Source organism: Tympanuchus pallidicinctus, unplaced genomic scaffold, assembly GCF_026119805.1.
Source record: "Tympanuchus pallidicinctus isolate F22 unplaced genomic scaffold, pur_lepc_1.0 scaffold46, whole genome shotgun sequence".
Lineage (NCBI taxonomy): Eukaryota > Metazoa > Chordata > Aves > Galliformes > Phasianidae > Tympanuchus > Tympanuchus pallidicinctus.
The window spans coordinates 327,868-352,125 of NW_026294765.1; the positions used below are offsets into that span (position 1 = coordinate 327,868).

The 24,258-nt window shown below is 55.2% G+C and overlaps 4 protein-coding genes across 12 annotated transcripts in view; 2 read left to right on the top strand and 2 right to left on the bottom strand.

Moving 5' to 3' along the window:
- Nucleotides 1-5,337: 5,337 nt before the first annotated feature.
- Nucleotides 5,338-13,076, top strand: DUS3L (dihydrouridine synthase 3 like). Of its 3 annotated transcripts, XM_052702674.1 has the most exons (13): nt 5,338-5,398; nt 6,544-6,877; nt 7,306-7,887; nt 8,492-8,533; nt 8,630-8,782; nt 8,862-8,978; nt 9,281-9,346; nt 9,431-9,541; nt 10,142-10,238; nt 10,714-10,789; nt 11,081-11,269; nt 11,364-11,492; nt 12,898-13,076. In XM_052702674.1, exons 1-13 carry the CDS (start codon nt 5,364-5,366, stop codon nt 12,968-12,970), a joined length of 2,004 nt encoding a protein of 667 aa, XP_052558634.1. In that variant the 5' UTR covers nt 5,338-5,363; the 3' UTR covers nt 12,971-13,076. The 3 variants fall into 3 exon arrangements, 2 of the variants coding, with proteins under 2 accessions (XP_052558634.1, XP_052558633.1); XR_008210931.1 differs by having other exon boundaries at nt 9,281-9,541; nt 11,121-11,269; XM_052702673.1 differs by having other exon boundaries at nt 9,281-9,541; nt 11,121-11,269; nt 11,345-11,492.
- Nucleotides 13,077-13,200: 124 nt separating this feature from the next.
- PRR22 (proline rich 22) lies at nt 13,201-16,080 on the top strand. The gene is made up of 3 exons (XM_052702675.1): nt 13,201-14,705; nt 14,819-14,923; nt 15,004-16,080. The coding sequence occupies exons 1-3, from the start codon at nt 14,615-14,617 to the stop codon at nt 15,813-15,815; spliced, it is 1,008 nt and encodes a 335-aa protein (XP_052558635.1). The 5' UTR covers nt 13,201-14,614; the 3' UTR covers nt 15,816-16,080.
- Nucleotides 16,081-16,498: 418 nt separating this feature from the next.
- LOC128090397 (la-related protein 6-like) lies at nt 16,499-19,492 on the bottom strand. The gene is made up of 4 exons (XM_052702693.1): nt 19,346-19,492; nt 19,077-19,238; nt 18,681-18,891; nt 16,499-17,826 (listed from the first exon to the last, which is right to left on the bottom strand). The coding sequence occupies exons 2-4, from the start codon at nt 19,226-19,228 to the stop codon at nt 16,909-16,911; spliced, it is 1,281 nt and encodes a 426-aa protein (XP_052558653.1). The 5' UTR covers nt 19,229-19,238; nt 19,346-19,492; the 3' UTR covers nt 16,499-16,908.
- A 777-nt stretch (nt 19,493-20,269) lies between these two features.
- RFX2 (regulatory factor X2) overlaps nt 20,270-24,258 on the bottom strand; it is a 55,023-nt gene continuing 51,034 nt past the window's right edge. For 6 of the 7 annotated variants that reach the window (XM_052702659.1, XM_052702655.1, XM_052702653.1 and 3 more), the window contains 3 exons: nt 23,983-24,136; nt 22,280-22,322; nt 20,270-22,141 (listed from right to left, as the gene is read on the bottom strand). In XM_052702659.1, coding sequence (XP_052558619.1) covers nt 22,032-22,141; nt 22,280-22,322; nt 23,983-24,136 — 307 coding nt within the window. In that variant the 3' untranslated portion in view covers nt 20,270-22,031. The remainder of the gene's footprint in view (nt 22,142-22,279; nt 22,323-23,982; nt 24,137-24,258) is intronic. The other variant, XM_052702654.1, reaches the window with a different exon arrangement.

Below are 24,258 nucleotides of genomic sequence, written 5' to 3' on the forward strand. Positions count from 1 at the left end.
CTGCTGGACCCAAAGCTGGCTTCCTTGCACTGCGGAAAGGAAGGGGGACATCCTTCCAGTCCAAAGGAAACAAAGCTTTCTGCAGAGAAAGCTCTTTGCTCCTTGCTTCTCTCCCCACACACCTGCACGGACCATAGGCTTTTTTTTTTTTTTTTGCAGGAAGGCTAAGCCAGCCTTTAAATTGCACCCACAGCAGCCAAGGGCATGGTCTGCACTGAGCTGCAGGCCAAGCAGATGGCACAGGATGGCTGCAGTCAGTGCACGGATCGCACTGAGAAAACACAAAGTCTAAAAGGGCACAGAAACGAAACGGATCCCCTCCAACAGAGGGGTGCCATCTCCTGTTTAGGAGGAGGAAGAAAAAAAAACCAAAACCAAACACATGGAGTATGCAGAGTCAAAAGCTGGGAGGGGCTTCGGGTAAAGTGAGGTGCACAGCCCCTCCTGGGCTGGGGGAGCACAAGCAGAGGGACAGGGCTGTGCTTCCTCACTGCTGATCCCAGAGCGACATCTGTCCCTGAGCAGGGCATTTCCCAGGGACATTGCCAGGGGTTGAAGCACATTGGAAGCTCAGGAACATCCTCCCTGAGCAGTGAATGAGCAGAGCTCGTGCAGAGTGCTTCAGTACCCACTGCTGGGAGCAGCCACAGGCCAGGCTATTGTGATTAACAAGCTAAACAAAACCATCTGCCACCCTAAACATCAACATGCGTCGTTCCCCTCTGACTTGTACAAAACTTGCGGGGACAAACAGGCAACACAGAAGACCTCAGGTTCTCCAGGAGAGTTGGGGGTGGAAAGCTGCTCATAGGTTTGGAAGAGAAGACATCTCTCACCTGGGATACAGCAGACACGCTGTGCCAGGAGGATAGATGGATCTGCATGGATGAGCCCAGCTTGGCCCATAGAACCTATGGCCCTACTGCACCAGCCCTGCACCAGCCCTGCACCAGCCCTGCACCAGCCCTGCACCAGCCCTGCACCAGCCCTGCACCAGCCCTGCACCAGCCCTTCCTCCACAGCTGAGGATCTTTCCTTGAGATGCAGAAGAACCAACCGTGCTGTGGGTGCACAAATGCAGTGCAGGAAAGCAGCAGCCACAACACCCTGAGCAAAACCCAGCTGCAAATCTGGCAGGAAGAGCACAGAGGGGTGAATGGGAACTCGGCGGGGCAGAGATTGAGCTATTATTCATCAATGACGGGAAAAGTCACTGAAATAGAAGACGTGGAAGCTTCCAGAGCTATTCGTGAAGTGGGGCCAAATTGGACTCGTAGCTTCAGCCAAAATGGGGGAAATAATTAGAAAAACATTGAAACGCATCATTTTTAGTTTTTGTTTTTAATTCCCACCCGCCAAGCCCCCCCCCCAGTGAAACACTTCACTTCGGAAATGATGAAACGCTGCAGTCGCAGCAGGATCTTGGAAGCCTTTGTCCCAAAAAACAGGAATTTTTATTCGGTTTGTCACTCACTGACTGAGTTAAATGTCAGGAACAAAGCTCAGCGTTGCTTTTTCAAGCAAAAAAATATATACGTTTTCTTTAAAAGTGTAAAAATGTTTTATCTGGTGGTAGATGGCATTAGAAGAAGCCACTGACAGGGCTGACAGCACGCACCTCTCCTGCCCCAACCCTCACCTCCCTGACCCCACGGCAGAGCACAGAGCCCTTTGGGGGGAGCTGACCTGCACAGATAGAGGACAGAAGACTTGTCTCCACCCAACCCACAGAGCTGCCCCATAGCAGCCTTGGGGAGAACACGGTGAGCACGGCCGTGCCCAGCACATCCTGCCTCCTCCTGCACTCAGCCCCTCGCTATTTTCGGGTTTGAGAAAAGATTTGGGATCTCCTCCAAGCTTTACCAAGGAAGGGTTGAGTGCCATCGCCAAGAGATTCCACTGTTCCCCATTGCTCGCCCATTTCCTTCCCCTCTCTCTTGGAATTCCCTGCCCACGCACCAAGCAGGCGTCGCAAACCCCAGACTCTCCATTTTGGTTCATTACTGCACTTCCTCCCCCTGGAGAGCCCTCATCACAGCAGCACAACCTCCTCAACGGACCCCAAACTCCAACCTCCTTCCAGAGGATTGACAGCCCATCCCAAAACCACACGGGCCTTGCCCAAGCAACGACCTTTAACAACTCCTATCTGTGGGCCAAACGCTAAGTCAGCGCTCCGAGCAGCTCGTAAAGCAGCCGAGGGGGAACCACGACAAAACAGACTTTGCCAAATGCCATTAGGCAGCTGTCTGCCCAAAGCCTGGCTGTGCCAATCACAACCACTTGAGGAGCACATCCCATTTCCACAGCATCCAATGCAGGTCTCCTTGGGGGCATTGATCTCCCCACGTCCGCCCTTGGGAAGTGCCCAGCACTGCGAGGAGAGTGAGAGCTGGTGATTGGGAAGAAGGGAAGATGGGGGATGAAACCAGAGAGGGGAAACGTTTAAGCTTTAATCTTGGAAACAGCTTCCTGACAGTAGATTTATGAGCAATGGGAATAGACTGCTTTGCAGAAGGCTGGAAGCTCTACTGCACCGAGCTTTGAAAACAAGGCCGGATAAAAGAGGAGGCAATAGACATGAGGAATGGGTTCTGCCTCAACCCAAAGACGGATAGGACCCAGTGGCTCACTTCCAGCTCTGGCTGCCCGGCTCGTACACAAGCAGCAAATCTCACACCTGCCTTCCGTGACATTTGCCCACGTACATGATTAACCAGCGCGGGCTGTCAGAATATTACAGTGCTGCTACGAAAGGCATCCAAACAAATGTGACCGGTGCAAACTTCTATCCCCACTCTCACCCGCTGCAGCTGCAGAGGCGACCTTTCAGGGCAGCCACAGAACCTCATTTTTCAGCTCACGCCTGGGTGTAGTAGCCAGAACCAGGGGCTCAACACATCCGACTTTTGTGCAGCAGCCCGTGGAAGGTGTAGTTTTGTTAATGCACGCATCTTGTTTTACTTGGACGTTGAAGGAGCTGAACTTTTTCTGACTTGGTTGCTCCTGTATATGTATCACACTTTCCTGCAATCAACCTTTCCTTTCCTCCCCTCCCCCCCCCGTGGCCTTTTGCAGTGTGCTGTTGGGTATTGGCTCTCTCCAAAGCTGCTTTAGTGCTGCTGACGGATGCTAAGCCTGGCTCTGAAAGACGGAGCACTTGCTCACCCACAGAAGCAGCGCAGCTCAGGCTTCCAAACCACCCCTTTCCCCACCCCACTGTCAGCCTCAGCTCAACCAGGTCACAGTAAGAACCGAAGCAGCCAGCCAGCAGGAGAAGCACATCCCTGCTCTGAGCAGAGACTCTCCAGCAACCCTTACCTGCAGCCCAAGTCCCCATTGCATTGTGCATAAGCAACAGTGCTGCTGCACAGCCCACAGCACCTGCAGAGCTCCAGTACTGGAAGCTTCGTGCTCCTCTCTCACCACCAGAAAGCTTGCCTAAGGCTGAGCCTCATAAACCCACCAGTGTCCTGAGAGGAGATTAGATGTGAAAGCCTGACCTCAGCCAAGTACTGCAAGTCAAAAGCGCTCTGACTTCAGGCTAACTGCCCCACAAAAACATCAGTGAAATCACTTCATTAATCCCCACGGCCTCATTTCCTTCCTTCCTTCCCTCAGCCAAGCTGAAGCTTAAAATAGTATTTTAACATTCCTCATATTTCTCTCCAAAACTAATTAATATCCAATCAGCCAAAAGCTCTTCTCGCAGCAGCTTGCCTCAATCACACAACCTGCCCACCCTTGGCAGGAGCAGAAGCACCCTGCCAGGCTCCCAGCTCCTCCCAGAAGACATTTCTGATGGAGCATCTGGAGAGAACCGCGCGAAGGCAGCAGAAAGGAGGAAAGCACCAAAATTAAAGCCCCACGTGCAACCCTACCTCCATCCCCCACATACACACACCGCCCTGCTGTGCCCATAAGCACACACACACTGCAGGGATTCCGTGACACTGCAGGAGCAGCTGCTCATCACCAGCTTCTAGCAGCCCCTAACGGCAAACCGCAGGGCACCTTCCTCCTCTTTCTGTTTTATTGGTACCTGTGCTCCAGCAGAAGACTGAAAGCACGTTCCAGAGGAGAGGAAAGAAAGAGGAAATGGGTCTGCCTTCATTTAGCCAGCCTTCTCAGCAGCCAGGATCAAGCATCAGTTAAATAATACACTGCACAGGTGAGAGTGTAGCAGTAAGGAAGGGATGAGAGCCTGAGATGGAAAGGAAACGTCCTCCAGAGGTTTCACCACTCCAGGAGGCACAAAGTCCTTTACCACAAGGTATTGCTCGTTTAAGTCTCACTATGCAATGCTTCTGGCACACAGACCAGGAAGGAGGCTGCAACGAGTGCTGCAAACACATAAGAAATTCAGCAGCTACACGGGATGCAAAGGTCACAGACATGCAGCCAAAGAACTCAACGCCGTGATTTATCTCGCAGCCCTAAATTCAACCTATAGACCAAACACGAGGCCTGGAATGCACTCGGGGCAGCCTCAGAAGCACCAGCTGGGAACAGCCTCCTCAGCTCAATTGCAGGAATGCATGGCAGCACCGCAGGGCTGTGGTGCTATGGTGGATAACCCCAGTGGTGGCTCTGTCACACTCCTCCGCCTGCTGCACAGAGCACAGGCTGATTCTCCCCATCAGCACCGGGCACATAAAACATTTGTGCGTGTGTCAGCTGGGTGGGAGCTGGGCAGCGCTGCAAGGAAACCACCAGAGCAGCTACAAGCAGGCTGCTCACAGGATGGGCAGCACGGCAGCACGGCGCAGCAACGGCTCTGTGCACCGTGAGCACTCACACCCTCTGTTTGGGCTGCCTGGCATAGGAAAACAAAGAAGCAACAAAGCCCCACAGCCACTCCATCCAAGCACCCCACAGCTCTGCAGGGCCTCAGCTGTTCTACCAACAGGCAGAACCCATGGCCAGGAGCTCCTCTCACAGCAAGGCCCCACAGGACGCGATGAGGCCACAGGAGCACCTCCCAACCCCGGCCACCTCCAGCCCGGCTCCGAGGCACGGAGCAGCTCTGCTGCCTCAGCCCGGGCCGCCACGGAGCCGGGGGAAGGGCGAGGGCTTAAAGGCTGCAGGCCGGGCTCCCTCATCCAGGGCTGGGGCGGCCCTTCTCGTTACAGAGGGCAGAGCTGAGAGGTCTCGCCGACTTTCGCAGCCCCCAGCAACGCCGCAACCCCTCACAGAACCTAACCGAGCGCCTCAATACGGCCGTACGTAAAACACCCACCCACTCCAGCCCACACCACCCGCCGCTCTGCCGCTACCCGCCTTCCGCCCGCCCTTTTATAGCCGCCCAGCACGCGCCTCCCGCCCCCGTCGCGTGAGTGACGTCATCGCCGCGTGCGGCAGCAATGGCGGCGGCGGGAGTGGCGCCGGTCCGGGAGCGGTGAGTGCCGGCTTCGAGGCCAAGCGTGAGCTCCTGTCCGCTCCGTGAGACATCGGCCATCGCACGGAGCTCTCCCTGCGGCGGCTGAGGGGCCGGCCTGGTCCCGGGGTGCGGCTGGGGGAGCTGCCGATGCTCGCTGAGGGGCTGCGGCCTGCAGGAGGGCAGTGGGGATAACAGGGCCTCATCCTGGGGTACTGCGGGGTGGGGATTGGGATTGGAAAGGGGATGGGAGTGAGGTTGGGGAAGGGGGTGCGGATGGAGACGGAGTTTTGGGCTGAAGGAATCCCAGGTGTTTGTACAGACTGCAGAGCAGCCCTGCAGGGAAGGACCTGGGGGTCCTGAGAGGTGAAACGCTGAACGTGAGGCAGCAGGGTGTGATTGCAGCTTGGAAAGCAAACGGGATCCTGGGCTCCATCAGCAGAGGGGTGGCAGCAGGGACAGGGAGGCGATCGTCCCCCTCTGCTCTTGTGAGGCCCCGTCTGCAGCATTGTGTCCAGATCTGGAGCCCCCAGTACAAGAAGGACAGGGAGCTGATGGAGAGGGTCTGGAGGAGCCACAGTGATGAGCAGGGGTTTGCAGCCCCTCCACTACGAAGACAGGCTGAGGGAGCTGGGCTTGTTCAGCATGGAGAAAAGAAGGCTGCAGGGTGACCTCATTGCAGCCTGCAGTGCCTAAAGGGAGCCTGCAAACAGGAGGGGAATCAACTCTTTGAAAGGGGAGATGACAGCAGGACAAGGGGAAATGGTTTGAATTGAGGAAGGGCAGATTGAGGTTGGATGAGGGGAAGTTCTGTGCTGTGAGAGTGGTGAGGTGCTGGAACAGCTGCCCAGAGAGGCTGTGATGCCCCGTCCATCCCTGGAGGTGTTCAAGGCCAGGTTGGATGGGGCCCTGGGCAGCCTGGGCTGCTGAGAAATGTGGAGGTTGGTGGCCCTGTGTGTGGTGGGGGTTGGAGATTCACGGCCCTTGGGGTCCCTTCCAACCCCGGCCATTCTGTGTGACATGAAGTTAGGGATGGGAGTGGAACTGGGAGCAGGAATGAGGTCAAGGATGGGGATGGAGTTGGGGACGAGGATGGAGGTGGGGGCACTTCACAGCCCTGTGCTGCTGGCAGTGCAGTTCTTCACAGCTTCATGGTTGTTCTGCAGGTTTGTCACCTCCAAAGAGCAGTTCCATGCCTACCTGAGGGCCAACGGAGAGCTTGGTGGCCAAGAAGGTGACAGTGAGGAGGAGAAGGAGGCCAGCAGCGAGCAGAGCGAGCCCCCTGCCAAGCGGGGGAGGTTGGATGTGCAGGGCCAGGATGGAGAAAGCCCAGGGGAGCCCAAGGACGGGGAGAAGGAGTCCAGGGATGGGGAGAAGGAGCCCGAAGACGGAGAGAAGGAGCCTGTGGAGCGCAAACGAGCCCGAGGGCAGAACAAGAGCAGACCCTGCATGAAGCCCAACCACTATGAGAAGAGCCGGTTATGTCCATCAGTCACGCAGGTGTGACGTGCGGTGTGATGCCTTGCTTTGCTCTCGGTGGGTTTCTTTGTTTTTTAGCTTAGGGAAGCACATCCCAGAGTGACTGAAGACAAAGATCCCTCCCAGAAGGAGGGAGCTGAGGGCACAGGGCTGTGCTGGCAGAACTGCCTCTGTTGGCTGCTTGGGGAGCATGTAGTAGGGTGAGGCTGACCAGGGCAAGCAAAGCACCAGCTTTCCTGAGTCCACAGGGCTAAAACAGCCCCTCAGGTGTTCAGTGCCCCCCAGCACTGGCACTTGGCTTCATGCTTTGTGGCATGGCCAAAGTCATTTAGGGAGTGATGGGTGCTCGGTGTGGTTTTTTCCCCTCTTCAGGCTCACCTCGGTAGTACAGATATGCCCACAACTGGAAGCAGAGGGCAGAGCTTTAATCTCTCCTTTCTCCTTTGAAGGGCTGTGCAGACAAATGCTACTTTGGCCCACGGTGCCGCTTCCTTCACGATGTCGGCGAGTACATGGCAGCAAAACCAGCCGACCTGGGGCCCAGCTGCGTGCTGTTTGAAACCTTTGGCAAGTGTCCTTACGGCATCACTTGTCGCTTTGCCAAGGCCCACCTTGGGGATGGATACCAGAACGTGGTCAACACGGAGCTGGCCAAGCAATGGGAGGGGAAATGGCTGGTGAGGAACAACCTCTCCAAGGACCTCCAGCACCAGCTGCGCAAGAAGAAATTTACCTTTAAGAAAGCTGATGAGTATCTCTGCAGCCTGGCCAAGCCCCACCACGATGATAGGAAAGGAGGCAAAGCCCCGGGGTGCTCTGCAGAGGGTGAGGAGGTGTCCAACTGCACGACGCCTGAGGATGGCCTGGGAGACCCCTCACAATGTCCTGTGCTACCTGAGGGAGGAGATTCCAAACCAGCTCCCGTGCAGAGTCCTCAGCCCATAGAAAGCAGGGGGGGGTGCCCCACCAAAACAGCAGGTCCAGTGACAGATGAAGACATTGTAAAGCTGAGGTCATGTGAGAAGAAGAAGGTGAGCAGTGAGAGTTTGGTCAAGGGCTGCTGCCTGTGTCTCCTGGGAAGACAGAAGAGACTTCTTAGCTGGGTGACAGGCAGGGAGGGGGCTGAGCTGCATGGGGACCACGTTACTGTCATGAGAGGGGAAGGATGCAGGCGGGTGAGCTGTTGGAAGCCAGTGGTGTTATTGAAGGAGTGGGAGCTAAGAGGAGCTTCAGCCTTTTGCACGTGAGGGAAATGAGGAGCTGAGCTGTCAGTGCGGGTAGAAATGATCTGCAAGGAGAAACGAGGCTGGGGCTGGTCGATGTGGCTGTACTGTGCAGTGCTCTCCTGAGGGGAGGCTGAGCACTGCCTCCTCCTGACCTCTTAAGCCAGTCTTACATCCTGCTACACCTTTAACTGAGTTTTCTCCAAGCTGAGCAGTGAAAACAGATGGAGCAATTAAATGATACAGTGTCAGGGAGCTGTTGAGGTTCTTAAACAAATAACAGTGATTTCCTGGGTTTCCCACTGAGTTTTCTCAAGACAGGTGATAAAGTGGCTAACTGGGATCTCCTCGTGTTTTACCGCTGCCGGTTCAGCTCTGCTAACATGCTCCTCCATCCCTGGTTGTTTTCCAGTTGGAAATCCAAGGCAAGCTCTACTTGGCCCCACTGACCACAGTAAGTAGGCAGTTCTGTCCTTTGGTCAAAATTTGCCATTGCCACGTTTGGAACAGAGCTCATCTCCCCACAAACGACCTGTCTGCTGTCTTTCAGTGTGGTAACCTCCCTTTCAGAAGGATCTGCAAACGCTTTGGGGCAGATGTCACCTGTGGAGAGATGGCTGTGTGCACAAACCTGCTTCAGGGCCAGTCCTCCGAGTGGGCTCTCCTCAAACGACACCACACCGAGGATATTTTTGGGGTGCAGGTGAGTGCAGCCAAATTAAACTCATTTCTGAGGCAAAAAGCTGCTGCTTGAGCTCATGCAAACTGTCGCCCTTTGGTAGCTGGAGGGAGCATTTCCAGACACGATGACCAAATGTGCAGAGCTCCTGAACCAAACGATTGATGTGGACTTTGTAGACATCAATGTTGGCTGTCCTATCGACCTGGTCTACAAGAAGGTAAGGAGATGTTTGCAGCATGCCTTGTTTCTGTGCGTAGATGTTCGTCGTTTGCATCGTTTCCTGCTCCCTGATCTGCCCCTGTCAGTTTGATCCAGAGTTACCAGGTCGTTTATGGACACTAGACTTCAACAGCAGGCTGAAGTGGGGAGGGAAAAAGGAGAAAGGGAATGTTTTAACACAAAAAACCACACCAAGTCTGGGAAGTCGTGGAGTTTTAGCTGCTTTTCTGTGAATAGAGGGCTGCTCTTTTCTATGCAAGGGAGCAGGAAGTCTTGATTGTGGCACCTTTCTTTCCCCAGGGTGGAGGCTGTGCTCTGATGACTCGATCTAACAAATTTGAGCAGATTGTCCGAGGGATGAACTCGGTGAGTCCAACCACGGGGCTGCCAGCAGGAGTGCAGCAGGTGGAGCTGAACTGCTTCTCCAGCCTCACTCTGCCCTCCCTGCAGGTGCTGGACGTCCCACTGACTGTGAAGATACGGACAGGGGTGCAAGAAAAGATGAACATGGCCCATAAAATAATCCCCAAGATCCGGGAGTGGGGAGCATCCATGGTCACGGTACTGGGATACTTGCAATGGTGCTGGGGCTTCAAATGGTTGGCTGCTGTCCAGGGAGCTCTGCTTGCATGTCAGCCCAGTGTGACCCTCACCCCCTGCCCAGAGCTCAGTAGCTCTTTCAGACACCTCTGGCTATCTGTGTGCTATCTTCTGGTGCTTGATCCTAAAAAGAGAGACAAATTGTGATGCTTTTATATTTAGAACATTGTCCTCGCTGCTCCTGAAGCTTGTATCCGTTACAAAAGGAGGTGGCTTTGGAACAGAGGCTTCATTCAGATGAGCTTCATTATATCAGGGCTGGCTAATCATTTGCATGGGGATGAGTAGTTCCTGCCCACATGAATATTCCCTTTCACTGCCTGCAGTCACTTCCTGCTCTGCCTTGCAAATAGCCCAAACGTTACTCAGAAAAGCATCCAGCATCTCTCAGCGTTGCAGACCACCCCTGCAGCCTGCTTTGTTAGCAGCTGGGCACCCATTAGGATCCTTTACCCCAGCCTGGTGGCATTGCCTTGTCAAAGCACGCTCCTGCAGTGCTCCTGTGCTGTTCTGCCTCCTTTCTGGTGCTCAGTGAGGTCTCACTGTGACTTCTTTCTGCAGCTGCACGGCCGGTCCAGGGAGCAGAGGTACACAAGAGTTGCTGACTGGGACTACATAGCAGAATGTGCTAAAATAGCAAGCCCCATGCCTCTTTTTGGTAGGTGTTTCGGGATGCAGTTTGAAAAACATTAAAAAGAAAAAGAGTAGGGGAAAATACAGCCCCCAGATACATCCAGTCTGGGGGAAAGCTTGGATTATCCCTGGCCCTTCTCCACGAAGTCTTGTGCAGCTCAGTTCTGCCTGTTTGATTGAGGCCTGGCGTGGTGAGCGTGGAGCAGAGCAGGACGGAGGGCAGCACGCAGAGCACCTTGGTTGCAGCAGGTGCTTTCTGTTGGTAGGCAGCACGGCACAGAGAATCCCAGCTAAACCTTCAGGGTAGGAGTTGAGAGAAGGAGAGAGAGGAGAAGGCTCTCCTCCTCGTCGTGATGGGAACGTTAATCAGAAACATTCCTGAGGATCTCTAGATATGACCCTGTGTCCTTCTTGAATTTTATCCCATGCCTGGATTAGCTCATTCTGACTTGCCCTGCTGCATCACTTTGACCTCTGGCTTCTCCCTCCCTTCTGCACAGGAAACGGTGATATTTTGTCTTACGAAGATGCTGATCAAGCCATGCAGACCGGGGTCTCAGGAATTATGATTGCAAGGCAAGTGGCTGCATTTCCCCCTTTGCCTCTGAGCCTATTGGTGCAGGGGAAAAAAGTAGGAAAAAAGGGAAAAAAATAACAGAAATCCCTAAACCAACTCTAAATATGAGAAGAGCTTCCTCTGAATGAAATTACTCTTTGAAACTTGGGACAGTGTGTGTCTGTGGGAGCTTACAGTGGCTGAAAGCTTCTCAAGCAGCGCTGGGCTGGCAGATGAGAGCTGGAAACCATTTTAGTCCTCTCTGAAGCATCAGTCGCAGGAGTGGTGATGCACGTTTTATTGGGCTGCAGGGGGGCACTCATCAAACCGTGGCTTTTCACTGAAATCAAGGAGCAGAGACACTGGGACATTTCCTCCAGTGAGAGATTTGATATCCTCAAAGACTTCACCAACTACGGCCTGGAGCACTGGGGGTCAGATACTCAGGGTGTGGAGAAGACCAGGAAGTTTCTGCTGGAATGGCTCTCGTTCCTGTGCAGGTAATTGTGCCCGGGTTGGAGGACTGTCCCCACAGCAGGCCCACCTCCTTGAGCAGCAGCACGCAGTGCCCATAGTGTTTGTGCTTTGCTGCAGGTATATTCCAGTCGGGTTATTGGAGCGCCTGCCTCAGAAGATCAACGAGCGGCCGCCTTACTACATAGGGAGAGACTATCTGGAGACACTGATGGCAAGCCAAAACGTGGATGATTGGATTAAAATCAGGTAACAAAGCATGGGCTCAGGCAGTTTTTCACTTGGAGGTTTGAACCCAGCTTGGAGTCGCCACAGAAGGGCTCTCGTTCCCTCCCTCTGCCTCAGGAGGTCGTGCACAGCCATGCAGACCTCGGCTGGCTGACCTCTCTCCTGACACACTGCTCATCCTGGGACAGGCAGGAGCTGAGAGGAGGCAGCGCAGCGATGGGGCGCTGGGGCTGTCAGCACTTTGCACACAGCTCTGCTCAGCCCAGCAGCAGGGCAGCTTCCCCAGCTGGAGGGAACCGAGTGCGACCCCCCCATTCCTCAGCATCTGATTCTGAGCTTGTGCAACAAAACGCAGACACAACTGCTTCTCCCCACTCCTACAAGCCTACAGGCGATGGCTGGGAAGCGGCTTCACTTCCAAGGCAGCTAAAATGAGAACTGGTGCAGCACAGCCAGCTGCTGTTCCTTGTGTCATGGAAACGGAGATTAACAAAAATAGAGCACAGCCACGAGCTTCTCTGGTTTTTGCTAATCCTCATCCACGTAGTGCTGGGAACGGCTGCCTGAAAGCAAGTTATGAGCACGTCAAGTTTTGATTGGGATTTTTAATTGTTGGTTTTTCGAGCAGAACCTGCCCACGTGGGGCTGTGCAAAGCTCTGTGACCACTGCTCTTTGCAGCACCTTCTAAGAGAGATTCGTAGCCATAAAAATTCAATTTCCAGTCCAATTAGGTTTATTCATTAAAGCTTATTGTAAGGAGATGTGAAGCAGCCGAGGGGGCTGCCAGGCATGCTCTGCTCTGCTCTCACCATCGCAGCTTCTCATTACGCAGCAATGTGCCCTGCTGGGATACTCTGCTGACATGTCTTATGGAAAGTTTTAGTGGTGCTGTATTGAACCAGCATCCAGGAAATACACGAAGCCTCCTGGACTGTAAAGAAAATTACTCTGCGCTGGAAATCCAGCGTGGGTTCCCAAGTGTGAAATAGTTGAAGTCTTAAGCGAGGATCAGTCGCAATAGCACTGGCTTACATCATTTTAGGATCCAGCCTTAATACTCTTTGGCACTAACGGGGTTTTGGCTCTGCACAAGCACAGCAAGAGGTTGGGAGGAGCTCTCAGAGGCTTGTGCTGATTTTAGACATGCGGGTGCCAGCAATGAAGCTGGTATTCAGGTCACCAAACTTAGAATCCCATTTTGGCATTGACCCTCAGTGACTTCCCAGCAGTGAGCGCTGTGCCAAGAGCCAGAGTCTGTGCTCCTACCGCTGTGGTTCAGGGCTCAAGCTCAGCTCTAGAGCCAGTTGGGGGCCATGTGGGAAGGTGAAAGCTTTGGGTCCATCTGAGCAGAGCCCCGGTGCCGTGCAGCAGGTGGGGGTGGCAGTGGCTCCGCACTGAACACAAACCTCTTCTATTTCCCTTCAGCGAGCTGCTCCTGGGACCTGTACCCACCAACTTCACCTTCCTGCCCAAGCACAAGGCCAATTCCTACAGATAGGAGCAGTGCAGCCCTTTCCTGCAGCATCGAGTGCAGGGGAGGCAGCAGGATGGCGCGCGTTGCTCAGCTGCACGCAGAAGCAAAATAAACTTTTATGTTTTTAGAAGCGCGGTTGCTTTCTTACCTTGAGCATCGTTACCCGTCACAACCACCGCTCAACCCTGCTGTTCCCATTGTGGCACTCTGTTCCTATGGGGATAGCCTGGGTCAGGGGCAAATCCTGCCTGTGGGAGGGTGAGGTGTAGGGACCCAATCCCTGGGGGTCCTGGAGAGTGCATCCACCCTCACCCTCCCACCATCTGATGTTGTACAGAATCCTGTCCCTTTTGGGGAGCTCACAGGGGCTGCTGTCATCTGCTGGATGTCACACGGCCCCTTCAAGGGCTGTGCTGGAAGGGGGGATGCAAAGCAGCTGTTTTTCCATCACGAGCTCTGCTTAAAGAGAAGGGTGAATGAAAGCAGGCCTGGTGACAGCACAGTGACCTTCCCTTGGCTGCCTCGAGGGCTTTTTCTGTGCCCGTGTCACTCGAGCACAGCAGTGAAGGCTGCTGAGAACAGGCAGCAGTCACAGATGCAGCTGCTCTGTATCTCAAAGACTCCACGAGTGCAGCCACGAGGCAGACAGCTCACATCCCTGAGTCAGCTGGGCTGAATCAGCTTCATCCCCTCCAAAATATTCCATTGGGTACAAAAGGGGTTTGCAACCACAGCAGCTGAGGTTGGGTAGAGCCGCACCGCAGCAGCGGGCGTTCCTTCCCTGCTCAAAGAGCAGCTGCTGTCTGAATGAGCTCCTCCAGCAGCAGAGGGGCTTTTGGTGCAGCTGAGCAATGCTCACATGTTCACACGCTGCCTGCCGTCATTCCACCACCAATGAGTCCAGGCAGGTCTCAGCTGGGGTTTGCAGCACTCAGTCCCTGCTGCCTGTGGTTCCACCTGCAGAGCAGGGTGCAGAAGGGGATCTCCAAAAATCGCTGTTCAAAGCTGTGCAAGTTTCAGCCCAGGCTTGCTTGTGAGGTGCCTTGATCTGGGAGCACGTGGGGAGCAGATGTGTTTTGGGGCAGTGGGTTCAAGGGCAGGGAGAAAGGGAGAGGATGGATGGCCCACGGCGCAGCCCCCCAGGCAGTTTGCCAAGGCAGAACGATGCTGCGATGCTGAGGGTTGCACCAAAAGTCACTGCAGTAAATCACGAAGTCAGTCACGGCAGTCAGGCATCCAGAGCCAGAGCCTCGTTGTGCCAGGCAGAGAGCATCTCCAAACACAACAGGACCCCCAAACGGGGCTCCACGTCCACCCCTAAGCACACACAGCCCTACGGGGTTCCACTTTCATCCTTATGGGGCTCCACATCCAGCCCTGAGCACCCACATCCCTGCGCTGGCCACATGGGATGCCCCGGCGCTGACAGCCCACAGCCACAAAACGGCTCCTGGGCTGCAATGGGGCCAACGAGCCCTGCCCCATCGCCACCCCATAAAGACCCACAGCTGTGGGGTCACAGCAGCCCCCGTTAACCCTTCCTCTCCCTTTAAGACGAGATGAGGAGGGGGCGGTGGGCGGGGATAGAACGCTGGGACCCCTGGCAATTCCCGTTGGGAGACCCCAAACACAGCAGAGTCGGTTGGACCCGCTAGCGGACAGCAGCGCATGGAGTTGGCTGCCGCCTTGCGCTCCTCTCGTGGCCCCCAGGGCCCCCCGGCTCCGCCGCTCATCCTTCCCGAGCTCTTCAGCCTCGTAGGTGAGGACCAACCCCGGCCTCTCCACGCGCCCCGCTCCCTTCCCGGCCCGCCCACCCCGGGCTCCTCCCGTCGGTTTGGGAGGGGACTGATGGCGTTTTCTCACCTCTTCCAGGCTCAGCCAAACCCTGCCAGCCTCCTGCGATGGAGCAGCCCCTCCTCGCACCTCCGGCTATAGGGACGCTGGTGGCACCCGGCGCGCCCCGCGGTCCCCCGCCAGGTGAGACATCCCCCATCCGCCATGGGAGCTCTCGGGGGGTCCCGAGGAGCCCCGTCCCCAACTCCCCTTCTCCCCTGCAGGGCTGTGGATGGCTCCGTGCGGCTGCTACTTCGACCCCCGTGTCTTTCACTTTGAGTGGGCGACCACCACCGCGCCGCCACCGGCCAACCCCCTGGGCTCCGCTTCGTTGCCCAACGTCGCCCCCGGGGCTCCGCAGAGCTGGGTGACCCCCCCGGCCCCACCGCAGCCGTTTGTGCCCTACAAACAGCAGGGTGGCGCCGTGACCCCGCTGCTGCCGTCGGTCCCTGACTTCCAGCAGCTGGAGGGGCAGATCCAGCAGCTGAGGATCTCGGAGGCACCTCCGAGTGGCAGCCCTGCTGTGCCCTCTGATGGCATCGTCCCGCTCGATAGTGACACCCCAATGGGCACCTCCACCACCCCCGACCCTCAAGAGATGGGGGCCAACCTGGAGAGCTTAGACATCGAGCTGCCCGACGAGGTGCTGCTGGAGGAGGCCGTGAGGCTCTTCAACTGCTCCCCTGAGATGGAGGTGGTCAACCAAGACAACCCCAGCAGCGTCCCTATGCTCGAAGACCTCGGGGATCTCGCTGACCTCGACGATATCATCTCCAGTCACGACATGAGATCGCTCTCGCTGCCCGAAGAGATGCTGTCCTCTGACTACAGCATCCCTGAAGCCTCCAGCATAATGCTGAGCGTGGAGCAGCTCGACAGCGTCCAGATGAGCACCCAGGAGATGCAGCAGGATCTGACACCACCAGCTCTGCTGCTGTCACCACCGCAGGGCGATGAGTTGCAGCCCAAAGCCAAGCTGGAAAAGAGGGGGAAAAAGCGACGAAACAGCTTCTTGCTGAGAAAGGGCCGCAAATAGAGAGCCTCCACCTGCAGCAGTGGGGTGGGAGAGCAGGGTTAGAGGCCTTGTGATGGGATTGGGAGGGGGGAGGGAGAAGGGTGGTGTTATACAACTTTTTTCTTGTTATCTATTAAAGATTGTTTGTTCAGAACATCTCCATGTCTTGGTGGGGGCTGGAACAGACCTTGGGGGGGGGGGGGGGGGAAGGCTGAGGCAGAAGCATTGCCTACACACAGCACCCCCAGCCCTACAGTGAAACCCAGGCCAAGGGCAGAGGGAGTTCACTGTGCCTTCATCCCAAAGGCAGATGGAATCACCTCCAAGGGGAGGGTGGGAGGGAGGAACAGGGTCCTCCAAGGGAAGGGGAACGGGGCGGGGGTGGACAGGGTCCTCCAACGGAGGGGGGGAGGGAGGGGGGACAGGGTCCTCCAACGGGGGGAGGGAGAATGGGAGGTCCAAAGCGGGGGGGACAGACAGACACGACAATAGGGTCTGAGTAGTGAAGCCCTTATTTACACCCATCTTAAGGGCCCACTCCAGAGCCTGGCTTGCCCTCCCTGCTGCAGCAAAATAACCCCAAATAACCCAGAGGGGAGTAAGGGAGGAAGCTGCTGGTGGGACAGTACCCCCACTCCCCTCATCTGCCCAGCATAAAGCCATAATACTAGAGGAAAAATAACGTCACTCTCATAGCCAGAAAGTGCCTGGAAATGTCACCTGTCTTTATTGAGCATTCCACATCTGAGCTCCTCAACTTCATACCAGTGCAGCCAACACAGCACCTTCAGGCCATGGTGCCACCATCCCGCCACGCTCAAGCTCTGGGTTTCCCCATCAGCAGCCCCAGGGCGTGGGGGAGCAATGGGGCAGAACCAGTGACCATCACCTGAGCACAGACCCCAGCACGGGCAGTGAGGATGGCTCAGGCATTGGGAAAAGCTTTGGGCGCCACCCTTCCCTGAGCATCCTCACTCCAAAACAGAACCACACGCAGCGGCGGTGCCTCTATGGGCCACAAAGAGATGTTCTGCTCAAGAAAAAAAAAAGAAAAAGAAAATAAAAAATAATTAAAAAAAAAAAAATAATCCCATAACCCAAACGTAAAGGAGCCTTAGTGCTCGAGGACAAACTTCCCTCTCCCAATGCTGTTGTAGAAGCCTTTGGTGCCATCGGGCCCGTGGGGCAGGCGCAGCACGCAGGATTTGGGCTTCACAGCCAGGGGGGTTCTGGGAGGGGAGGTGGCATCCACAGAGGGGCTGTGGGCATTGCTGCTGTGCCACGGGGCCCACGTGCTCCCCCAGCCCAAATCGGGGCTCTTGGGGGTGGCACTGAGGCTGAGACCCAACTCTGCAGTGAGCGGAGGGAAGGCCATGCTGGCCAGGAGCGACCCAGAGAAGGTGCTGCTGAAGGAGCTGGGCTGGAAGCTGTGGCCATGGGGCCAAGCGTGTGCCGAGAGGAGCTGCGGTGAGGCCACATCCGACTCCGAGGAGCTGCAGAACAGCGAATCCCCAGCAGAGCAGGGAAAGGCTTTGGCTCGCGCCTCCACCAGCTCCTCCTGCTCAGCCCCACTCCTCTTCTTGGATCCCTTCCCCGAGAGCCTCACCACACAGATGCCACGGGAGCAGGGCTGGCCCAGCTCCTCGCAGGCCCTGCGCGCGCTCTCCAGGCTCTCGTACTCCACCAGCGCACAGCAGTGGCTCAGCAGCTCCGGGAAACGCGCTGCGTATTTCCTCATGTCCGACGGCAGCTTACGGCCCGGCCGGAGGATGCGGATGGAGGCGATGGCTCCAAAGGGGCTGAACATCTGCGTGATGGTTTCAATGAAGTTCCTCTGCAGCGGCGGAGGCGTGCCCGGCTCTGGGGGCAGCGGGTCCCAGGCCAGCAGGAGTTTGGTGGGAGGGACGTTGAGGATGGAGTCAGGGATGGGGATGCGACGCCGCACTTTGGTGCCCTCCTGGTTGACTTCCAGCAGCTCGGAGAAGCGCAGGGCGTAGAGCGTGAGGCGCCAGTCTCGGGTGAGGTACTTCACCTATGGGGAGAGGGACACTGAGCCCCTGCCCAGAGCCATGGTGCAGGCACAGCCTCACCTCAAGGCAGTCGCGGGATCATTGAGTCAGAAGGGACCTTTGAAGACCATCTGGTTCAACTCGCTGCAGTGAGCCAACTTGGGCAAGGCTCCCATCCCTCCTTAGGGCCCTCCAGCTCCATCAGGTGCTCGGAGCATTGTTGCCTCACCTCGGTGGTCTCCAAGGGATGCAGCGCCCACCACCTTGCTGGTCTTCCATCCTGGGGATCAGTTTTATGACCCTCCTCTGGATGCTCCAACAGCAGCACAGTGTTCACCTGAACTCCATCGGGGTCTGCAGGAGAAAGCCCCTAAAGACCATGGAGATGACCATCGGATGGCACAGAGCTGTGTGGTGCTGTGACACCCCTGAGGGATGAGATGGCATCCAGAGAGACCTGGACAGGCTGAGCAGTGGGGCCAGGGAAACCACATGAGAGTCAACAAAGCCAAGTGCAAGGTTTTCAAACCCCCTCCCCCCAATGTTAGGACAAGGTGGGGGACAAAAGGATGGAGCTGTTGGGATGCATCCAAAGGAGGGTCACAAAAACGATCCAAGGGCTGGAAGAGCGGAGAGGTGGGTGGGTGTCCTATCCCTAGATATATTCAAGATCAGAGGATGGGACTCTGAGCACCTGGCAGAGCTGTGGGTGTCTCCGTTCACCATAGGAGAGTGGAACCAGGCAACCTTTAAGAGTCTCTTCCAACTCAAACCATTCTGTGACTCTGACCCACACCTCCTCACACAGGCTTCCCTTCCCTGCTTCACCCACCCCACAGAAGCCCCCTCCTGCCCAGCAGGCACCAAATCCTCCCACCTTCTTGAAGGATGTCAGCAGCTTGATGCTGACAAAGCCCAACTTGTTCTTCTGGACGTGCTTCAGGAGGAAGGCGTCCTTGGCCAGATTCTCATCAGAGAGGTAGAACTCCACCTGGGACACAATCCTGCGGATCAGCTGCGGGTCAGGGATGGAGTAGCTGCAGTCGAACAGTTCTGAACCCGCAGCATCACTCGTACCACAGAAACTCCTGGGAGAGCAGCAGGGACGCAGGAATGAGTCGGCAGCCTTCAGATGTGCAGGGCTGCCCAGCCCCAATAGCAGAGGGGTGGGGGGAGAGATGCCGTAAGCCCCAGGTTGGTGTGACCTGGCTATAGGGGCTCAGAGATTGGCACAAAGCAAGACAAGCGCTCAGCCCCACGCACAGCCACGTACCTATTGGAGCTCCTGAAGAAGCTGTCTTGGCTGAGCAGGCAGCTCTGCGACGGGAGGTGCAGCCCAGGGAAGGAATTTCTTTGCACAGACTGGGTGCTGCAGCTGGGCTGGGAACTGAGCCCCAGGGCCACCACGGAGCTACGCGATGCCATGATCCTTCATCTGGGACATCGTGTGGGACAAGAGCTGTGCTGGGAGGCTCCAGCAGCCCCAGAGCTCCCAGCAGCAGCCCCAGAACAGGGATGGGAGAGCAGAGGCTGTGCCCTTACCTGTGTGGCAGCACTGGGAAGCGTGGGAAATCCTGGCACTACATCCTAGAGCTGCAGGGAGCAGAGCCCAACCCGCCCACCTCCAAACTAAGGCTCCTGAAAGTAAGGGGGAAAAGAAAAAGGGAGAAAAAGCCTTAAGGGCTCTCAGGCTGCTGGTTTATAAGAGCCCAGAAGGGGCCCAGTGCTGAGCCCTGCCCCAAGCCCCACCAGCTCCAGCTGGAGCGAATCAATGGGTTAAGCAGCCCCAGCTGAGCCCTGGCTGCAGGTGCTGGGCTGGGCCAGGCTGCAGGATGTTGCTGCCAGGGGCATCTCTGCCTCAGTTTCCCTGCCTTGCACAGGGGCAGTGACATTCACATGAGGAGGCTTTGGTGGCAGGCAGCATTTCATCTCCTTGTGCTGTCAGGGTGACAGCAAAGCCCTTAATCCTGCACACCCACATCCTGATGGGAGAAAACAAGAGTCCTAAAAACAGAGGAAAAGCTCAGGGCAGGCACCCGCCGGGGGGACGACACTGGGGGGCAGACGGCCCATGGCCTCAGTAAGGGACAAGGGAGGAGAATGGGGATGAAATATCCTATGGCTTAAGCCCTTGGTGGGGGCTGCCCATCTGTTGTGGGGACAAAAGATGACCTTCAGCCCATGGGGTTCAGCTGATGGCTGTGGGATGGGAAGAGAAGCCAGTGTGAATGCCCAGACTGCGCCTCACTGCCAGCCCAAACCCTGCCCTCCTGCCACGAGTCACAGGCAGCAGCCCTGCCAAACCACCTCTGGGACGTCCCAATCGCTGGGGTTCCCTGCGGCTGCTTCGTCTGGTGTCCACCCCCCCTTCCCCCCTCCCAGGGACAGATTTGCATCTCCCCCCCAGCCCTGCAAATCTGCCACCTCCTCTCAACGATTAAAGAAATGGGACCACAACAACTATGGTGCAGGCCTGAGCATTTGATATACATTTATTGCTATTCGGGTTTAGCTGGGAATTTTGTGCATGTGGACTTGAGGGGGTGATCCAGATTCGTCTTTTGGTGCTGCACAGCTCCAGAGCATCTCAGCTGGCCGTGGGGAGCAGGAGGTGGTTGGGTCTGGTCCAGAGGGCCAATGCAGCAGCTGAAGTTAGCATCACACTCTGTGGGAGCAGGGGAATTTAAGACTTGGTTGCTCGGTTATTTTTTGACCATCATCTCATATTAGCAGGATGTGAGGGGCAATGCTGACCCAGGGAGTAATCACTGTCATTATTTACAGATAAATCCAGCCTTCTCATTTGTCTCTTCCTACTGTGATAGGAGACGTTAACAGACAGACACCACTCTAACAGACACCAGCACGGAACAGTAAGAGGGAAAGATGTACACTGTACACGCTTTCTTTTTACTTTCCATTTCTTTTAAAGTGTCACAGCTACCTTAGTACCACACTCTGAATGAGTAAATATTATATTTGGATAGAATATACTCTGATATGCAAATGTACACGAGGCCCCTGGAAAAGCTCACATCAAACATACCATATAAAACATCATTAGAAATAATTATAATAAAAGCTATTTATGACACAGCCTTTATTCACAGAAAGATTTGCCTCGGGGTTTGCTTTTTGCAGTTGGCTTGACAACAGACCCCCCACTGCCTGCAGCCGCGCAGAGCTGCCTTGGCTCAGCCCCACAGCGATGGCACAGCAGGGAAACGTCCCCGCAGTGCTGAGCGCGATGCCAGCCACGGCCACAGGGAGCCCCTCGCTGCTGCAGGGCCGGGGTTGGAGCAGGAGTGGAGAAGCAGGTCTGCCAGCCTGTCCTAAGGCACTGCGGTCGCACACCCTCCCCCATGCTCTGGATGCACCCTGTGTAGGGGCACGGCGGTGTTTTCGCAGGACGTCGAGCTGGAATTCTACTGAACCTGCTGGAACCCAGGGTGTGAGATCAAGCCCTCTGTGTGGGCACCCTGGAGAGGACGGGAACATCCCACCCCGCAGACATGGGCATCAGAGCCAGCTTGGTGTCCAGCTGTTGCGTCCTCGGAGTCCTTTGGTATCTTGGGTCGGTTTGACAGCATCCCAGGATCGCTTGCAGATGGAACACGTGGCTGGCAGGACGTGAGGGCAGCAGGGAGGGCTCATCCCACGTCCCAGGGCATGTATGAGTGCCACTTGGGGGGACCGGCTCGGAGCGCAGCCCCAGACAGGTTCAAGAGGTGCACGGTACCACAGCCCAGCACAAATGATTTGGCAAAGTCAGAGCCAGGACAGTGCATCTTAAAAGGCTGTAGGAGAAGGGTCAGGCATTTTTCCTTCCTCTTGGGCACTGATTGGTTCAAGTCTGTATCACAGTGAAGTCTGAGAAGTGGGGAAAAAATCCAAATTACCTTCCCTGAAAGAGAAAGCCTCCTTTGCCCCATCGTTCAGTGGGGCACAGCCTCTCCTGCCAGGCACAGTCAGTCAGATGCTTCAACCTCCCTTCAGCAGACTTTGTCCTTCACCCTCTACTCAGCTGCTGGCAGAGAGCTGGGTGCAGGCAGAGCCTCCTTCTGCCCCCCATCCGGGCTCACCGCCCGCAGCCCTTCCTCAAACAGCGGTAAACAGAGAGAGAAACTAAGAGGCACTAATAGCACAGACGTGGGGAGACTCAGGCTCGAGGCTGCCAAACCTGGCTCCAGATGTCTCCATCCAGCTGGAGAACAGCCACATCCCCCTGTCAGATCTCCTGCAGTGAGTGCCCCGTGTCGCTGCGTTCTCGCTTCACGAGCGGCTCCCCCGCGCTCCGGGAATCCGTGTCCACTTCGCTGCCCAGCTCACTGATGGGGTCTGCAAAGGGAAAGGCTCAGCATCAGGGTGGTCCCTGGGGATAAGAGGTCCTTTTCTCCACCAGAGTGAAACGGAAAGGCCGGCACGAGGTTCTCCCACCCGCAGTGATTCAATCCTGGCCCCACAGAGCTTTCATACCTTTGTCCAGCAGTGTTGGGGACATGGATGTGAGGTCACCAAACTGAAAGAGAAAGGAGGCTTGAGGTGAGTGAGGATTATGGAGAGCCAAAGCATCACACCTGCGAGCCAGCATCTGTCTCCAAGCAATTCTAACAAGCAGTTGGATGAAGCCATGAGCACCAGCAGCGCCAGTGGTAAAAAGCAGAACACAAAACTGACCACACATTTTGTGGAAAAGTTTGTCACTTCCATCTAAACCTCTGCAAAAATACAAAACACAGAAAGCCAGGGAAGGATCAAGCTCTGGAGAAGGGCAAGAGAAGATGTTCTGTCTCTCAATTGCTGCCACAGACTCCTGGCCAGGGTGCTGCCTCTCATCCAGACAGTGGAGAAGGACAGCAGAAAAGGTTCCTGTTCTCCAGCCTTCTGCCTCTGTCAGGCAGCACAGACATGCTTTCACCCCTGCTGGGCTCTACCAGCATTCCACCTCTGCACACTCTCTACCCTTTAGTTCAGGTCAGGAAAGTGCTTTGGCTTTCAAGGCCATAGTGCCAAGTGTAACCAGTGAGCTGGTGACAACTTTGGTTCTGGAGATGTATTGTCTCCATCTGTGACAGGGTCTGAAACTCTGAAAAACTATAATCATAATTCTGAAAGGTCATAGAAAGTTGGGCAGCAGAAAGAATTGAAGACAGCAGGAATTATAAAGTGAGCAGTGGGAATAGATGGACACAATTCACTGGCTTTTGCTGGGAAGAATCAGCCTCCTCCTGGAGAAAAGAAATATTGCAAGAGTGTAACGAAGGAAAAGCAAAACCTAAAGGATGAAAGCCTCCCACAGCTAGGTTTTGCTGGAAGGTCCCCTCTCTCTTTCACGTTCTTCTAATATCAATAAATACAGAGGTTTCAGGGAATAGTGTGCATTCACAACACTGCTGTCATGATGCAGCAGCATGGGTCTAATGGGAGGGGAAGAGAAAGCAAAATGGATGTGATTGATTTGTCTGACTGCCCTACATGAGCTCCACAGAAGGAGGAAAATAGCATGAGCTTCATGGAGCAAATAGCATCAGTTTTAATCTAACAGCAGTTTCTATATTGCTTTCACAGGTTGACTGGAACCTTCCAAATTTGGGCATGTCAGAATGAAATGTTGGAAGTGGCTTCAGCTAGGCAGGACGGGTCCTGTTTGCAAGCCAGGCACTACGTTTGCTGTCTGATTTGTAGTTAAAAAACCCACAAAACTGAAAAAAAAGCCTCTCATCATTTTTCCACAGAAAAAATGGAGAGGGTGGCTGACTGTACAGACAGCTCTGGGGTTTGCACAAGTGATGTGCACAGAACCACTGGAAATTGCAGGAAAAATAACTTCTGGAGATTTTGGTTTTGGCTTTCTTTTTGTGTTGGATGGGGCTATGGCAGGAATACCAAAATCAGATTATGGAGAGAAGTTAGTAGGTCTATTTCCTTCCTCGTCCAGGACTCTGAAGCCCAAGTGATGCCCAACTGCCCCAAAACCATCAGCCCAGTATTAGTGAGACAGGAGGGAAGATGCTCAGGTAGCTGGATCCTTGTGCCAGGCACTCAAAACAAGTCAGTAAATCTCTCAGCAAAGATGGTTGTAAAACATGTTCAGGGCAGAGTGCTGTTTGTGAACCAACGGCGCTCCTTTACACGCTGCTTGGTTTGGGCTTGTTTCTAGGGGAATAAACAATTCTCACCTCTCCCATTACAGCGATTGGCGTCTCCCCTGTTGCCTGGGCAACACGATGCTCCACCAGATAAAACATGTATTCATCATAGAGCAGGCGAATCAGGTGGAAGGAACCAAAGCTGGCAGCGCTGCGCAAGGTGAGGTCACGGATCACCATGGAGCTGGAGAACGGCCAGAAAGAAAATAGTTAGGATGTGTTTTACACTGGCATCATGGCTGGTGTGAATCCTTGATCCTAAGGCTACTGTGAGTGCTTTGTTTCTAATTCTAACCAAAGAGTGTC

What these genes read in the sequence shown, in the direction of transcription:
- DUS3L (XM_052702673.1), top strand. Translation starts at nt 5,364, where the DNA reads ATGGCGGCGGCGGGAGTGGCGCCGGTCCGGGAGCG. An exon ending in GGGGAGCATCCATGGTCACG is followed by an intron (nt 9,542 to 10,141) that starts GTACTGGGATAC and finishes TTCTTTCTGCAG; the next exon opens with CTGCACGGCCGGTCCAGGGA. An exon ending in GATGATTGGATTAAAATCAG is followed by an intron (nt 11,493 to 12,897) that starts GTAACAAAGCAT and finishes ATTTCCCTTCAG; the next exon opens with CGAGCTGCTCCTGGGACCTG.
- LOC128090397 (XM_052702693.1), bottom strand. Translation starts at nt 19,228, where the DNA reads ATGGCATCGCGTAGCTCCGTGGTGGCCCTGGGGCTCAGTTCCCAGCCC. An exon ending in TTCTTCAGGAGCTCCAATAG is followed by an intron (nt 18,892 to 19,076) that starts GTACGTGGCTGT and finishes CTGCTCTCCCAG; the next exon opens with GAGTTTCTGTGGTACGAGTG. An exon ending in TGCTGACATCCTTCAAGAAG is followed by an intron (nt 17,827 to 18,680) that starts GTGGGAGGATTT and finishes CTCTCCCCATAG; the next exon opens with GTGAAGTACCTCACCCGAGA.
- PRR22 (XM_052702675.1), top strand. Translation starts at nt 14,615, where the DNA reads ATGGAGTTGGCTGCCGCCTTGCGCTCCTCTCGTGGCCCCCAGGGCCCC. An exon ending in CGAGCTCTTCAGCCTCGTAG is followed by an intron (nt 14,706 to 14,818) that starts GTGAGGACCAAC and finishes CACCTCTTCCAG; the next exon opens with GCTCAGCCAAACCCTGCCAG. An exon ending in GCCCCGCGGTCCCCCGCCAG is followed by an intron (nt 14,924 to 15,003) that starts GTGAGACATCCC and finishes TCTCCCCTGCAG; the next exon opens with GGCTGTGGATGGCTCCGTGC.